The following is a 16,926-nucleotide window of genomic DNA, read 5'->3' on the forward strand; positions in this document are numbered from 1 at the left end:
TTAAAATGTAAATTCTCTATTTCGGTTGTGAATTAAATTGTGATACTGAGTGTAGAGACCCATCAGAGATGGGATATGGGGGGAAAAACGTTCCCGTTGAATGATTACATCTGGTTGTTACCAGATGAGCCCTTAAGGTCCTCCTCCGCATAACTTGCTGTTACCCAACTGCTCTCGTCCTCTATCTCAGGACAGAAGGACAAGAGAAATCTGCACACCCTGCAGCTGCTGCACAGATTCCAGATGTTCCCTGAAGCTCTGCTGCCCATCTCACCCAGAGGACCAGCAAGGACCGGAGAGGGGCCAGCTTCTTAGGCCCAGCTGAAATGCCCTCATGGGACTTCCCCACAGAGACACACAGAGCAGGGCTGGTTAGACCCCATATCTTGCTCTTTCAGCAACTGCAGGCTCAGAGCATGGACCAAAATGTTCCCCCGACGCTTGCCACAATGCCACGCTGCTTTACTCCTCTCTGTGGGTTCCTGTCCTGCCCCATTACAGACAAAAATCCACAACAAAAACAATGGCAGCAAACAGAGAGGCAGGGATCTGCCATTTCAAGATGATATTACCCAGTTACGGAACGCATTACAGTGCTGACATTTAAAACTCTGTGCTGGCTGCTCATGATCTCTGGAAAGGGCAATGTTTCCAAATACAGGCATCATCTATCAATTCAACAGACATCCTTACTCTCTCAAGAATTTTCCCAGTTTAAACTTAACTGTGCTGATCAACAGTTCCTTGAAGAGGCCACCTTTTTATTTAAATCCATTTGATTACCCTTATCTTGTCAGAGCTTCTGTCTCAAGCTACCAAACACACAAAACATCACAAACCCAACTGCAGCAGAGCACTGACAGGAGAGCCCCTCTCTCAGTAAGTGGCCTCTTTTCAAGTTTTAAGTGGGTCAGGGATGCTGAGGCCTCTTTCACAAGGCAACCCCAAGCTTATTTAGCTGTCGAACACCAGGAGAAGCAGCAGCTGCTCCCTGCCAGCAATTATTGCTCTGCAAAGGAAGCCAGATGCTTTGGGTACTGCCTTGCAACAATACCTTTAACAGCTTAGAAACACCTCAGCTTTAGAAGATGCTTTCTGCTGAGCAGAAACTGCAGGACAGATGGAGACATATGTACAGACGTACGTTGCTGCAGACTGTCCAATATCCCAGGCTATGACTCTTTTGACAACAATAAAGTTACTCAGCATTTCCCCCTACCAAGCATTTCAATAATACAATCTACAGACTTGTATCATTTTCTCACAGGCAGCACAGAACTGTAATCTAGGAAATTGCCTTCCTGCTACACTCAGATTTAACATCAAACAGACATTCTGCAATTTCAAAGTGATGGACCTTCACTAAACTTGGTACTTCATCTCATCAACTATTACACTAACTAATGTTTGCCACACAGCCCCTTTTTTGTAGTGGCTTTTGCATAGATTTCTAAGTCCCACATGAATCATAGTATCTTTATATTTAAAGTAGATATATTTATATATTTATATTTAAATACATATTACAGATTTGTTTAAAATATATTTTATATTTGCATATAAAATGACTTTAAAAAACACACTAAACTCACTCCAAAGCCACATTTTGGGTACAATAACCAGAGCTACTCTCACAGCCTTTTGATGAAAAGCAGCTCAGGCAACGTTTGGCAGGCAGATAAGTTTTGAGCAATTCTCTGAACTTTTCGGCCCTTCACAAAAATCTGTCTTTAAAGTGTCTGCTGTCCTTTTCATAGTGATTAGGTACCGTGCTTCTTTTTTCTTTTTTTTTTTTTACACAAAGAAAGGAAGCTTACCTTTGAAGGCATCAGGAAGTAATGCTCATTTTCAGTGTTTAGGCTGCAGAAGTCAATTTCTGCAACTTTTAGATTTACGTTAAGCCTTAAATTCACTGTAAAGTTCTAAGCTGACTGGCCAGGTGTTTAAGATTTGTTTACAGGTAACTGCTTTTCCTAACAGGGTTTGCCAATAGACCTTCTTTCTAATTGAAGGAGACAGTAATAGTTTTCACGCCCATCTAGTGGTTGCAGGCTGATTGCCAGCAGTGGGGTCAGTTGGTACAGACAGCACAGGGGTTAGGAATAAGAACTCTTTTCTCCCCTCTCACCTCAGAGCGTGAAACACAAATCTTGTTTTAAACTTGGCCGTGTAAGGCAAACATTCTCCTGTATTTATCTAGTTCTGTACAACTTTAAAAGTTCTCAATTCTCCAGCTTCACTCACATGACACAGGGTTGTAACTGCTGGTATACAATCTGGAGGCGAATGAGTTACAAGTAAAATATTTTCTTCAAAATACCTGGCTCCAGTGCCATTCCATCCATTGTGATGATACAGAGCAAATCTGCCAGTTCACCCTGGTAAATCGTCAGGTTGTCAGAATGCACGGAGACATTAAACACAGGACCTAGAAAAGAGTAACCACAATTATTCATGACAGGCTTTTCTTCAATGTCCAAAAGTATTCTTGCATATTTTTGAATCGCCCTCTACGTGTTTGCAGAAACAGAGCTTTGAAGTAGGGATAAGCAGTCATGCAAGTTTGGGCAAAATAGTTATCCATTTTTAGCCACTAATTGCTGCACTAATACCCAGACTGCCAGACCTGTCACACAACCAGAAGTCGCTGCCCAAGTCTGCTGCCACGTCTTCCCTTCTCGAAGAAGAGAGTTCAGGTTCTCAGGCTAATCCAGCACAGATCATTTTGGCTGAGGCTGTCAACAGGAATTCAAGTTAGAGCAAATCAGTAATTTAACCATACAGGAGGTTCTGCTGCGGAACAGAAACACGACAATACAAGAAATGCATCTGATAACACTTTTCTGTGGGTTTCCTTCAGGCTCTGCTACAGATAGCCTCTTTTGTACAAGATGTCTCAATGCCCAAGGGTATAGTAACTTCTTCAGCTGTGAAGTGATGATGATATTGATGAAAACCATTAGGCTGTTATGAAATGCTCAGACACCATAACAACATGTGTGTTTGACTTCTGAGATGCAGAAGATCAAAAAAAAACAACACAACTTGCCCACATTTTTGACAACAACTACATCTCTGGTGCAAGGTTAACAAAATCACAATTCCTCAGACATGCCTACATTGCTAGGTACTCTCTGTATCACAGGGCAGAAAATGAAGAATGCATCAAAATACCCTTAGTGATTTGTCTATTAAACAAGGCAGAGGAGATAAGCAGGAGGAAAGCTGATGCCAACTGTGGCCTCCGGAATGGCTTTGGGGAAAGGGGCCAGGGAACCCAAGAAGGCACTTGGGATTCAGATTTAAAATTAACTTGTTTTACCTTCTCTGGACTCTCTTAGCTGCCATCATTACCCGGCTCAGCTACCTCTGGGACAGCAGTAGCAGCAACAAGAATAGAAAATTAGTTTGTAAACTGTTGGAAGATTTGCCATCCTCTGCTCTTACGTGCTAACAGTTTAAGTACAGGACTTGTAAATTCCAAATCCATTCAAGATCTGTGGCAAACAACACTTTTGACGGAGAACATTTAAGGAAATCAGCCAAGCAACCCACCTGTCCCCTGCCCTCCCAACAGGTTTCTGTGAAAAGCTATGCCGGTAGCTCACCACACTGCACACACTTATCGCATCACTTCCAAACTGAGGTTCTGTACAGAAACGTGGAGATGCCATGAAGCTAGAGCTGTCATTTTTGGTGAAACTATTCTAGACTACAGGGCCCTCGCTTGTTTTCTTCAGCAGAGATTACGCAGCACACTAAGAAGTAAATTCCAATTACATTGCAAAAATTATTCTGTGGCTTCCAAAATCCCCCCCACAATTTCCACAGCACACAGTCTGCTGTGTTCTGTTATACCGCAAACCTCTTATAGTCTTCTCTGCCCCAGAAGCAGTTGCACTTTGTACACAAGGACTTCGTGCAAAAATATCTTAACAATTGGTACCCATTTTCACACCAGAAGTCCTCTCTATTGAAAAACAAGATTGTAAGTTGACCCACCATGCAAGGATAAAAAGGTTGGTAGAGATGCACTAGAGGTTACACATACACGTGGACTAGTGGCCAGGACTCCTGTGTGCTTATGCTAGAACATGAAAGGATATTTAAGGAAACAAGAGACCCAGAGTGCTCTGAAGTATAGCTGCTAAGGTGGTGACTTCATGAGCAGGCTGCAGCCCTAACTTAAGTTTAGCACGATGGGATCCCTTTCTGGGAAAATGTAAAAATATTAATTTGATTGCTTCCTCATACTCTGTCCAGTCTTCCTACAGCAATTCAGTGTTTCCTGACGCTCCTCCTGCCTGCCACTTACACACACTAACCATATTCCCCTTGCAGCTGACTTGATTATTGCTCTTCAGATAAAAAAATGTATTTCACTTTTTTGGGGGTGGGGTGGGGTAGTTGTGCAGACAGAGGTTCAAGCACTCCTGTCCTTTGAATGTCATTAGGGTAAATGCCAATTGCTTGGTTGGTCTCTCGGCCAGGAGATGCCGTATCACAGCAACACAGCACCCCACACAAACCCTCCGGTTCTGGGTCACACAGTACATCTCTAGCCTACCTGCGTGTGAAGAGTCAAAGTTTCCTAGGCAGTAAGAAGGCTGCTCAGCAGCAGCTTCTCAGTCATTTCATGATCATACTTCCCCTTGGTAAGCCACAAACAGTAATTTCCCTTTGGTTATTTCCCTACAAGGGTACAACTCCTAAAAATTACCATCTGGAACTCCAGGGGAAAAAATCACTGCCCTGCGTTAGAAAGACTGGATTTTGACAGAGGCCAGAGGTATCTCAAGGGCTATGCTTCTTCCCTCTCTCTAGCTGAAGAGGGGGAAAAATATTTAATTAAATGCTTTTTAAAATGTAAGTAAACTTTATTACAATGAAGTCTACTTGGTCACCTTGAAAACTGCAGCTCCTTAGGAGGAGCATCTTTCTACCTTAGCAGTACTGCAGACCTTCTGCCCACATGCCCCACGCCCTGGGCCTCAGGCATGAAAGGGCAGAATAAAGCATCTTCATTGATAGTTTTTCCCTCACCACAGAACTTGAAAAGACAGAAGGCTGCTTGCAACAGAGACACCTAATTTAGCCCTGATCTGGATCAAGACAACCATGTAACCCCTTGCCATCCAACACAAGGTACACTTGCCAGAGCTGCAGTCACTGCACAGCCTGGGAAAGGTTCACAGAAGCTGACAATGTGGCTTCATCCCTCGTGAAAAGTCTGCCACCCTTCTCTGTAGAAGGGTTCAAGCTTTTCTGTTTGGTTTTATTCTAAAGAAAAAAAAATGACAAGAGTTTTTAACCTAATAACTTGTCTGATTTATGTCCCCCTGGCTTAAATAATTTACTCTGGCTTCAGCTGAACCTGCCTGACAACAGAATAAGAGAAGCAGGGATGAACTGCATGCGAATCTCAAGCAAAGGCAGCAGCAAACCAGTGTTTGTTAGTGGGTTACAAGCAAAGCCATCACCTTAGCTAACTGGGTATCTTCTTTATTCTAGGCTCAAAAAAAGCACTTCGGTTAAAAAAAAAAAAAAAAAAAGACACCAGAGCAAACACAGGATGCTTCCAGACACCTTTTCAAGGCTCTTGAGGACCTCCCAAGACAAACATGCCACAAAGTCTTCTGCAAGGTGTGGATCATCTTTTTTTTCCCACCCATTACCATCGCATCACAGTATTCACGCAGCCCTGGATCCAGACTCCACCAAGAGCTCATCACACAAAACCCAAGTGGTGTCCTTAAGGTTTTTACCCTCCAAGTAAAAAAACAAAACAGCAAAAACCCAACCATACACACTCAACCCCAAGCTTACAGCTGCAAGCACTTGGTTAACAGGAAACCCTCAGAAGACAGGGACGACAGCAACAACTATCGGTGTCTCTCCATTGCCATGTTCAAGTGTTTGCAGCATCACAGGAAGGAATGGGGAGGTAACGAACTCTCCTTCGACAAGATCTGAGTTCGTGCCACATTAACATTGAGAAAAAATAGAACTCTGCAGACAGATGATGTGGCTTTTCTCACCTTGCCACCTGTATTTAACAGTTTGAAATACTGTTGTTGGCAACTACAGGTCACTCGAGAACAAGTTGGAATTTAGTTTCAAGTGCAAGGTTGACAGATGAAGCATGACTTGCAAAGCTCATCAGGAACAAAGCAAAGCGTAGGGAGGCTATTCAGTAGGTTGAAATCTGAAAAATAAGTGGATTTGAGTAACTTCTGGTTTGAACATAAGTGTCATAATCTCAGCTAGTTCAGAAACTGAAAAAGCAGACTTACAAGATAAACCAGCATTCCCAATTCTAAGAGCCAAGCATCAATTTTCCCCTATATTGTCATCCTCTACTAAGACCTTTGATTTAAACTAAGCCAAACACTCAGTTTCTCACTAAAGTAAGGCCATATGTAAGCTTAGAAACGTCCCTTTAAAAAAATTATTCTTAAATAAAGTAATAACAATTTTATATTAAAAAGCAGCTACTGTCAAGATAGGAAAAGAAATAGTTTTCGGAGTCATTTCTTGACTTCTGAATGTCTGAAAAACACTTAAAAAAACAGAAGTAACTGAGGTAAATTGAAATTGAAAAACTGGTAAATTGAAATTGATCAGATGAAGTTTACTAGTACATATCTAGAAGTGCTTAAAAAGAAACCGTGTTCCAGGATCAGGACTTGTTTGGTTTAATTATTCAATTAATTTACTCAGCTTAAGGATTTATGTACTGGAAAAAAATAAATCTTGAGCCCTGTTTACCTGATGTCACCCTACTCTCCCTGCTTTCCATCACTGCTCAGTAATCCGAACACTTTAAATCAGCAAGAAAAAGAAGGGGGGAGAAAGAAGAATAACCAAAAACCAGTTAACATCTGGATTTACAATAGAAGAGCTAATTAACCAGGTCCTAGGTGACGTTTTGTTCTTTTCTACTTCATCTCAGGCACTATTTCTCTGCAAAAACAAGTTCTAATCTCCCCACAGAAAGGAGTTACTTTCATTTTCCAGACGAAGTATGGCAGAGAAAGGTCAAGTAATCTAACTGGCAAGAGAGATCCAGACCAGGCTGCTCCAGCAACAACCCTGTACCCAGTCCATTACCGAGCACAGCGGGAGCAATCACTGCATCCAGCTCCACTGCTTGCAATCAGCCAGCACCACGGACCACAAGGGGGAAAAAACTGATGCAATCCACAAGTTCTCCATCATCCAAAGTATTACTCACATCTGCCCTGGCAGCGGATGATCCGCTCAAACTGAGGATCCCATGATCTGCCTCTCCAGACAACAAGCTCCTTCACCCGCACTATTTCAGCCCCCGTCCTCTCCCAGATTCTTCACGGAGCTGTTCCCCAATGAGTTTCACCCCAAGCCTCATAATAGTCATTACTGGAAGAAGCCCCTAGTAGTTTAGTCTGAGGTTTCTACTTCCAGATAAAAATTAGCGCACACAGGCACAAAGGCATACAATGACAAAGCACGTTCCTGCCCATTAACGGTGGCTGGAAAATACCAGCCTCTCTCGCCAAAGAGTTTCTGCTCTATTGCTGTTCTTTCATTTCCACGATTAAGGTTTCTTTCCTTTAAGAACCTTTCTGCTTTACTTTCTTGCAGCTGAGTATCTCTGGGTCATTGCAGGGCATCATTTCATTTTAATTGCCAGTTCAATATCAATACTCAGCTCATATTTCCGAAGCTCTTAGTTTATCTCAACTTCTTCCAAAGCGAATGATAATACATTGCTGTGCAATGAGCTCACATGCAGATGTAATCCAGAGTTGAAGATTTAATTGAGACGCTTCCCTTAAAGTTCTCTTTTATTTTTGCCTCTCCAGAGCTATTTGCCCTTTGTTGAATGGCACGAAGGAAAGCCAGCTCAGAGCACAGCCCAGCTCCAAATGGTCCTCTCTCATAACGTACTTGTGAACACACGATTAAAAGCTTCCTTCTTTCTGCTTTCCTTAAGGCAAAGGAAAATAAGTCACTTCTGTGGAAATCCCAGTGAGCATAGAGAGGGCAAAGACAACCTAAACACTAACCTGGGTTGCTGGGTACAGGCTGACAGGGATAGAAGATTAAAGGATGAATGCCAAAGAAGAATATATGGCTCCAGGATAAACCAGATGGATTTCACAGAGACCAGGTGATTGAGCATAAAAAAACAACAAACAAACAAACAACAACAACAACCAACTACAACAACAATAAACCAGCTGCAGGCCAGCTGGAACCATTTATACCTGTACACAGACCTGTATCAGATAAGTGCTCTGATCTCAAGGAAGTTCCCAGCTATTAGAAGCCCACTTTTGCTGGCTGGCTCAGTTAAGTCTGACGGTGATAGTGTGCACACACCAAAAAAAATAAAAAAAAATAGTCAACCTCTCACATCTGCAGCTCAGCCGTAGCAGTACCTCCAGATGACCAGGAGAGCTGATTTTACAAGGGAGAGATTTCAGGCAAGGTGGGCAGGATCATAAGCCTTACAAGAAGCTGTCTTGATATACTGGCTTCAAAAGGAAGGCAGGAAAAAACAGCAGAAAACAGACACGTTCCAGGCTGAAAGAAACGCTATGTATATATACACACACATCATCTGATGGCTCGATGGGGGAGAAGCAGCGTTTGGGCTTCAGCAAGAGCGATGAAATGAAATTAAGAGAAAATCACGAGACAAGCACTAGCAGCTGCTCTTATCCCTCCCATTGCTGGGCAAGCTTTGAGAAGGGATGGTAGCACTTCTGTTTTAAACTGAGCTGACCAAAAAGCAGCACTGAAGAATATTACTTCATATGGGATGGCTTCCTCCTGCCTCTTTCCCAAATAAGATTAGTTTGCTTATAGCTACTGGACATACAGCAGGCATTCATTTCCTAAAACTAGCCTAGTGCTCCACGTTATTCATAAGGCCTGACCAGAGGATTCTCAAGATCCCCCTCTGGTCTTAAAATACATCCAGCAGAGAACAATCTGCCATTGATTGAAAATACGCAAACTAAAGACTTACGAGGCTCCTCCTTCCCCTCCCCTCCTCCTCCCCCTCCAGTTTATATAATTCAGTGAACAAAATCCACTTTTTTTTTTTTTTTTTTTTAAGTTCAGGAAGTTTCAAACAAATGCCTTTACATTAACATTTCAGGTCATAAACTAAGTGGAATAAATACATCCCTCTGCAACAGCAAGTGGAGAAAGAAGAGAGGAGGTCTCTCTGCTTGCAGCCAGCAAGTTCTGCCTTGAATGGAAAGAATCCGAGCGAGACATTTTCCACAGATGTTCATGGAAAAACATTTCGGAGCACTGCCACATTTCAAGCCCATTGTGGCAGGAAACACTGAAGTTTCATGCCCGCAGTCCCCAGCTCATATAAAATGCTTACAGGCCTCCTGCTGCTCAGATAGATCACGCTGCACGACGCGTACACACACCAAAACCCTTCCTTGAAGCATCGCTCGACTCAGAGAGCTGGGAGGGAGTCAAGCTGGAAGGAAGGATTTCCAACCCAAGCAAGCCTCCCTGCCCCCTACTGAAGAGGAATCAATAAAAACAGCTGAGAAAGAAATTCCTCCTACCACTAAAACCTTCATGTAAAACCTTTAAGGGCTTCCTTCTGCTGAAAACGCTGCTTCCATATCGATCTCCTCCCCACTTCATTCCCCACATGGTGCCAGCTGAAACTGCTGTGGCAGCCCAAGCCCTTGCAGTCGGGAGGAGACAGGAATGCCTTCTGGTTTTGAAGTTACACTGCATTAGCATGGCCCCTCCACTGCCACACTTAAAGCGCTTCTCTGCTACACTTTGAGACCCTTGAAGTCAGGAAAACTGTTAGCAAGGTAATTGCACTACTGGGGACAAACACGCTCATAAACCACTCACCACATACCCCCATTTAACTCGGGATTTAGCAGAGAGGTGCCTTCCAGCTTTTGCAGTTACCTGCAGAGCTACATGCCCCTCTTTGCTGTCTCTGACCCTCTCTTGGTTAGCTTCTTCCCTCCAGTTTTGGGGAACCTCCCATTTTCCCCAGAAAATCTAGCAACCTCAGCAGTTCTGCCTTACACCGTTCCCATTTAGGAGAATCTGGCACCAGCTTCTTTTTTTGGAGAACAAGTTTGGCAGCTGCCTGTACCACAGGATGCGAGGCAAGGGTGCGATATCTGAGCTGTGCTTTTATGGCTGCTCCACGGCTTTGCCACTTACCTTTGGCTGCCTGACCTGGTCAGAGTTTGCACCAAAGAAAGCAGAAAATCTGGGGGAAGGAGGGTATGTAATTAGGGAAGCAAGCCTGCCAGCATCCATTCTGACCGTGCTCGTCATGTGCCATCATCATGCCCACAGATGAATGTCCAGCGTGGATATCTGAGCAACTACTGAAGGACACAAAGTTCATCCATCAGTTGAATAAAGGTATTTTAAGCCAGATTTCGCTACATGGCGAGACTATTTTGGGAAGCAGCTCTCCAGTAAATTGTGCCTGGGATCTCATTTCTGCCTTCGTTCTCTTGTAAAGCATGGAAGGCTGACAAGGCTTTAGGACCGTCCCTCCCCCTGCTCTAGGAATTCACACATTCCCAGGGCAGTGCTGCGGGCTGCCTCCCCTTCTTCACCCCACGTGCCGGAAATCCTAGCTGGGCGAAGAGGGAGCGAGTAGAAGCTGACAGCAGAAAGAAGTCAAGACTGTGACATGCACACTTCCCTCCCTTGCATAGCTCACAGGTTTCCCTCCGAACCATGGATATTAATAGCCTCTTGCCAAACCTTTTGGATGGGAGTTCAAAGTGACATAATGCAAGCAATGTCGGCAGAGTCACTGAGCACCACTTTCGTGCAGGAAAGCCCCCACGTCAGAGCTTGCAGGGGGAGGTTTGGGCCAGATTTCATCCCTCCTGGTTTCTTGCACCAGCCCTTTGCAAGTCTTGCTCTCCCACTGCATCTGATTCAAATAACAAGACCAGCAAGGCTGAAGCTACAGCCCATTAAAACCATATCTCTAGAAGACAAATCTACAGCAATACTCAGCTGTGACAGCATTACTCCAAGAGCCTTTTGGAACATACGCAAACTAATAGGATATTTTCAGAACAATAACTTAGCATAACACTAAAAAAGCCAACTGGGATAACCTAGAACTGAACATGCACTGAGCTGAGTCCCTGTCCTCTCTTCGACCAGCTTAGGTCAGGCTGTGTCTTCAATAGGGTTTGTATCAGGATGATACACTTCAAAAACTTCTTACAAAGTGAAGTCCTCATTGCACAGCTGCCCCCATGCTCAGCCCTTGTTCTTTTCCCTGCACACTGGCTACAAAGAAGTTGAGGTTTTAGAAATCACCTGGTGGAGAATGATTACCTTAGTTATAGAGGCAACCAGAAGTCAAGCTGCTCTAGCCTAGTCACAGCCACCTCTTCCCAAAACCCTTCAGTCCCAACATTATATGCAGAGTAATTCAGTTCATGAAGAATAAAGGATGCAAAGAGAGACTTTCACCCAAGCTGTGTTTGTGAACAGCAATGGGGGGGTGCAGGAGGTTGGAGATAAGCAGCTAAGCAGAGAGCTCCAACACAGGACGCGCCCTTGGGCTACACCAAGAGCTCTTTACAAGTGTTCAAGTCATCACGAGCTTGGTTTATCGAATCAAAAGATGAAACTCTCACTCATGAGTGCACCGCCATTACAAAAACAACTCTGCAACAGTTCCCACCCACGCAGCATGATAGGAAGTCAGCGTTAACACACACCTCTGGCGATTCAAAGCACCACTGCCCCACTTTCTCTTGCCCCAACAGTACACCAGGACAGGCACGCTTCTCTAGGAAAACTCCGCCAGGCAGGGTATGTTACAGACAAAGGTGAGGATTTCAGCAAGGATGTGGGGAACAGGATGCACATCTGGGCACTGAAATTCACTCCAACTCGTGGAGCTTTGCAAAGCAGCCACAAGCGGCTTTAAAGGTCTTCAGCAGCAGGATACGCTTGCTGAGATTGTTGAAAAATTGCCATTTCCTTGACCTGACCATTTTCTGCAATTACATCAACAAGAAGGTGTGCTCAGGCAATTTAATGCTACGCTAATGAAGTTTGTTTTGGAACAGAAATCCAGTTTATATTAATACTCTTCCAAAGCGGTTGTTACCTAACAGCAACCTAGCAATGAAGCTGGCAAATGTGGCAGCAATTATTCCATACTGAGAACTAGCTCCGAGTCTGCAGGACCATAAGACATGCATTAGTAAAGGAAAAATTAGTTATAATCGTAACATTTGGGTTATCGAATGTCTTTCTGTAAACAATTTGTAGCACAAAGGATGCAAGTACCACCAAAGGAGATAAGCAAAGCTCTCAGCCATCAGAGCATCTGGAGAGCCTTTCAATTTCTAAAATAGTAGGTGTTGCCCAGAGACAGGGAAGCCACTGGAAGAGTGTCACAGAACTCCCTCCCCTTCTGGCTTAGACACACACACACACACACACAAATTCTATACCAACCTGATGTCTGGAAGTCTATCTGGATAGGGTTGGACAAGCCGTTCACTGCTTCACGCCACATGCCACCACCACCTGGAGACCAGGCAGTCACCACACAGCGATACAGCCCAGCATCAGAAATTTGGGTCTGATACATCCTGTAGCGGAACTCGTTCTCCTGCACCTTCTCCAGAACCACGCCATCCACACGAGTCTGGTCCGTCCAGTCTTCCAGCCGCACCACCGAATCCTGGTTCAGGGAAATTATGCGAGTGGTTCCATTGGGATTCGACTGATCTGTCAGCGGCTTCTCTGCTGTAATGAGGACAGAATAGCGTGGCGTCTTGATGTTTTTCGAAGACACTTTGCATGTCATCTCAAAGGTGTGGCCTGCCACAAAGAATGGCTTCAGTTTCACCGCCTCCACTGTCAGCGTGTAATCTGAAGAGGGACGTAAATAAGTAACAAGGAGGGGGTTAATAAATAGTGCAGCTATTTCTGCAGCACTTGTTCATCTGGAAGGTTACTAATAACCAAAATGCTTTTTTTTGCAGAGACAAATCCCAGCATATTTATCTAAACATATACGGACATCCCAGAATGCTACTTAACAGCACACAACAGCTTGGGTCAAGATGCAAGGATTCAAACAAACCCCAAACACTGAACAGATGATGCAATACACAGGACATGGCATGACATAACCTCCAGGACATTTTTATTTAAGAGTATAGACACTAGTCAGATGATACTTGGAGCCCCCATTTTGTGCCGGATCTGGAAAAGCCCCATCAGCAACAGAGCACAGGGACACTGACGAAGTACTTGTAACTAGTGACAAAAGCTGCCACTGACTGAATCTGCAGCACTCAGTAGAGGTGCTTTTTATTTCTCTTGAAAAGTTCACCCTAACGGCAATCCAGACATGTTGAGCTGAACTCCCCAAATCATGACAAGATTGCATGACAAGAAAGTTGGCATTAACATGAGAAACCATCGCCCCCAGTACACTCATACACACACTGCTCTTGAAGAGGTCAGCACACATCTGCCTCCACAAATGCTCTTTTCACTCATTTCTAATGCATTCACCTGATCACAAGCCTAACAGAGACCTTGATGTGTCCCCAGCAGGTTGGCATCAAGAATGCCAACACTTACTACTTGATTTCATTCCTTTTATTCAGCATCCTCCAAGTCTGTGGGTTCCTCAATCCCAAGAATCCCTTAATTATAGGGTTTGGGAAAATTATAGATCTAGGAGCACCGCCTCAAGACAAAAAACAAAAACAACAAAAAAAAGCTCACCGTGAGAAACTGAGAATATGAGGAATGCCTGAAATCATATCTGGATAAAGGGAGTTGCTATTTTCCTGGCATTGTGATGAAGAGACATCCTGCACACCCAGATTCTTCCTTAGGAAAGAAGGGCTGGGGCTGAGCACACAACTTACAGCAACTTCCCATAGTAGCAATATTGCAAGAATTTGGCCAATCCAGTTTTCTGGACTTCACTACAGCATATTCTCCTTTCCCCTCCTTATGAAAAATGGGTCCAGACACATCAAACAAAATCTCCACACATCACCTTTATGCAAGGTGAAACTTCTCAGGATAAGGAAAATAAGCGATGGTAAGATTGCAACGCTTTCCCCAAAGTGAACTAAATGAAGTAATATTTATGCCCTCCCCATAAGAGCAATGAGATACTTGTCAAGATTACATTTTGCAGTGTTTTGCCTTCAAGCAGCAGTTTTCACAATGAGTAAACACGGCCCGCAAGATGAGAAACCCGGTATGACAACTTTAAATCGGTACTGTATAAAGCAGATCACAGTCCAAAGCTATATAAAGAAACAGCAGGAGCAGCATCAAGTGGTCTAGCTGAGCACAGAATTATTTGATACTCCACACCAGCCCCCCTTGTACTTCCACCCACTAGGCAAGTGGGAATGTAAGAGTTGCACATTTAAGCACTGAGGGTACAATCACAATTGAAGTTCCTCTGCTCCCCTGGGTGAGAACTCATTTTGCATCTGATTCTAGGCTTCAGATCTGTTTTTCTCATTCTGTGTCCCTGAGACTCTGATAACACCCTCTTTATAAGATGGTAGCTTTTAGGAGCCCAGAACAAATCAACTTGCCTCATGTTTTAGGAATACAGCCTACAATCATACTTTTGCCCCAAAAGCAGAAGCACAAACAGCTAACAATACTTCTCTGCCCCTTATGGCTGCTCACTAGACCTTGTCAGAAGGCTCTGGGCAAAAATCTTCCTGATGCAAATGTTCATTGTGCTTCTGATCTCCATGTCAGAGAGCCGAGCTCTGGACACTGAAAAAGAAATCTTGCACCTGGTCTCTCATACATGTACATAAGGAAAATATCTTCATGTGACAAGAGCAGTACAGATGTAGCTGAGAAGCTGCAACCCTCCCTACCATCTGGGCTGCAAATGCCATACCAACTATTCTCTGAGACACAGGTCAGGAAGAATTACATAGGGGATTGTGTCTTGTCCCCAGCAAGGACAGACCAGGCTTTGTCCCCAGGTGTCCTTTCTTCGCTTCCTATTTGAGAGCAACAGAAAATGCTACTTTGACCAATTATTTTTGTTAAAGAAAGAAGTAATGATAGCATGAAAAAGCAACAGAAACGCCGTCTGTAGAGTTTGTGGAAGAGAACATCTGAAGACCTGCAGTGCAGCTGGAGACCAGTGGTTGAATTCAAAAGGGTTAGAAATTAGGATGCTGAACAAAGAACTGGGAGACATTCTTCTAGAAGTCCTTGCATAGGATTTTTCTACCCTTATAAAAACCCCAAAGCCCCTTCATCCTTAGGTTGGATGAATACCACAGAAGGCAGAGGCACATTCTCTTACGTGAGAACATAAGAAATGCAAACCAGAATGACAAAGGAGACACGAAAAACAGCACCCACCGGTGCTGAAGTGTTTGTTGTTTGCTAGAAAGCAAAATATAGGCCAGAGAGGTCAAAGAACATCATCTTTCCAAGAACTACAGCCTGATACCTCTTTTCTAACCTTCTGAGAATTGACAAGAAAGTAATGTCTGTGTCTTGACCACTACTATGTATGCTTGCCCCTCCATGCAGGCACACACACACAGGCAAGAGTCTCACCTTCCTGTGCAGGCAGAGTCTCACCTTTTTCTCAAAAACCTCTATGTAAGAAAAGCAGGACAAAACACACCCCTGTCCATCGCACAGAGGAGGCTGCAATCTGCAGGATTTGTTGGAAAACAGTAGAGGAAGAAATCCTAAAAAAAACATACCCAAAGCTTGTAACCAGTTACACACCCCTATTACAAGACAGAGGGCTAGCAGAGAAAAAAATCGTAGCCACACGATTCAGATAAAATTTGAGTAGTAAACTGTACTTTGGAGCCTGGCAGCACGTGGTGCTGCCTTCCATCCCTGGCCACTCCAAGTGGATAACCCACACTATTTCTCTTGCTGCTCCCTACGACAAAGTGTGTGCTCAGCTTCAAGGATGCTTCCTGGGAAATGACTGAAAACAGTTTTCACCTAATCTGTCAGTCCAATTGCTAGAGAAGCCTAGCAGCTAAAGGGCAAGGAGACCTTAAGAAAAGACAAACATGTGTGTTCCCTGTACTCCACTGATTCCCGTCTGAAAAGAAGCACAGCAGCCATGACCAACTAATCTCAGAGCCTCGTCAGCAGCGCCAAGTAACACCATCCCAATATTCATAAAGGCTTCTTCATCCCCCTGTGCACTGAACAAGATTGGAAGTAGAGGGAATGCAGCAGACATTAAGGTAATGACAGTTTTGCCTTCACAGGAGGAGGAGGCTATACAGCACCCCGCGGTACAATTGTAGGCCCAGCAGCTCGGGTACTACGAGCTCTGAAAACACAGCCAGCACGCTGCGGCCTACACCATGGTCTGATACACGTATACACGAGGCAACTGCTGTCACTGCTGCACACACACACACCAATGTCACCTTTACTGCCCTGCTCAGCTCCTAAGCAATGAGTACAATCACTTGATCCTCATGCAGCCAGGTGAAGAGGAGCCCAGGGGCTCCTGGCAGGAGCGTCTACCTTAACGCACTTGCTTGTTCTCAGGCCCAAATTGGCAAGTAGGCGTGACGGAGTGGTGCCATAGGGATGGGGATTTCTCTGCTCAAAAGAAACTGCGTGTCTGCACTGTGCAGTGTGTTACACACCAGCAATTGCAAAGACAAGCGGGTAGAAGAAATATCACCTGCTCCCTGTTTGTAGGACTTTCTGCAAGATGAAGATGCCCTTGCTCCCCATTAAATTTAATGGAAGGTCCTGAGCAAACGTTTAGGACCAGTAACATTCTGTTAAATACAATTACTTTGCAAATTAAAGACAGAAGTATTAAGAAAACCCCAAATAATAGTATCTTTGGGATATGCAGTTTCAATTAAAAGATAATGCTCTCTT

At 44.1% G+C, this 16,926-nt stretch overlaps 1 protein-coding gene across 5 annotated transcripts in view; it reads right to left on the minus strand.

Moving 5' to 3' along the window:
- PTGFRN (prostaglandin F2 receptor inhibitor) overlaps window positions 1-16,926 on the minus strand; it is a 104,242-nt gene that overhangs the window by 9,483 nt on the left and 77,833 nt on the right. For all 5 annotated transcript variants that reach the window (XM_040567131.1, XM_040567122.1, XM_040567139.1 and 2 more), the window contains 2 exons: window positions 12,493-12,912; window positions 2,321-2,428 (listed from right to left, as the gene is read on the minus strand). In XM_040567131.1, coding sequence (XP_040423065.1) covers window positions 2,321-2,428; window positions 12,493-12,912 — 528 coding nt within the window. The remainder of the gene's footprint in view (window positions 1-2,320; window positions 2,429-12,492; window positions 12,913-16,926) is intronic.

This window comes from Cygnus olor, chromosome 1, assembly GCF_009769625.2.
Source record: "Cygnus olor isolate bCygOlo1 chromosome 1, bCygOlo1.pri.v2, whole genome shotgun sequence".
In the NCBI taxonomy this organism is placed as follows: Eukaryota; Metazoa; Chordata; class Aves; order Anseriformes; family Anatidae; genus Cygnus; species Cygnus olor.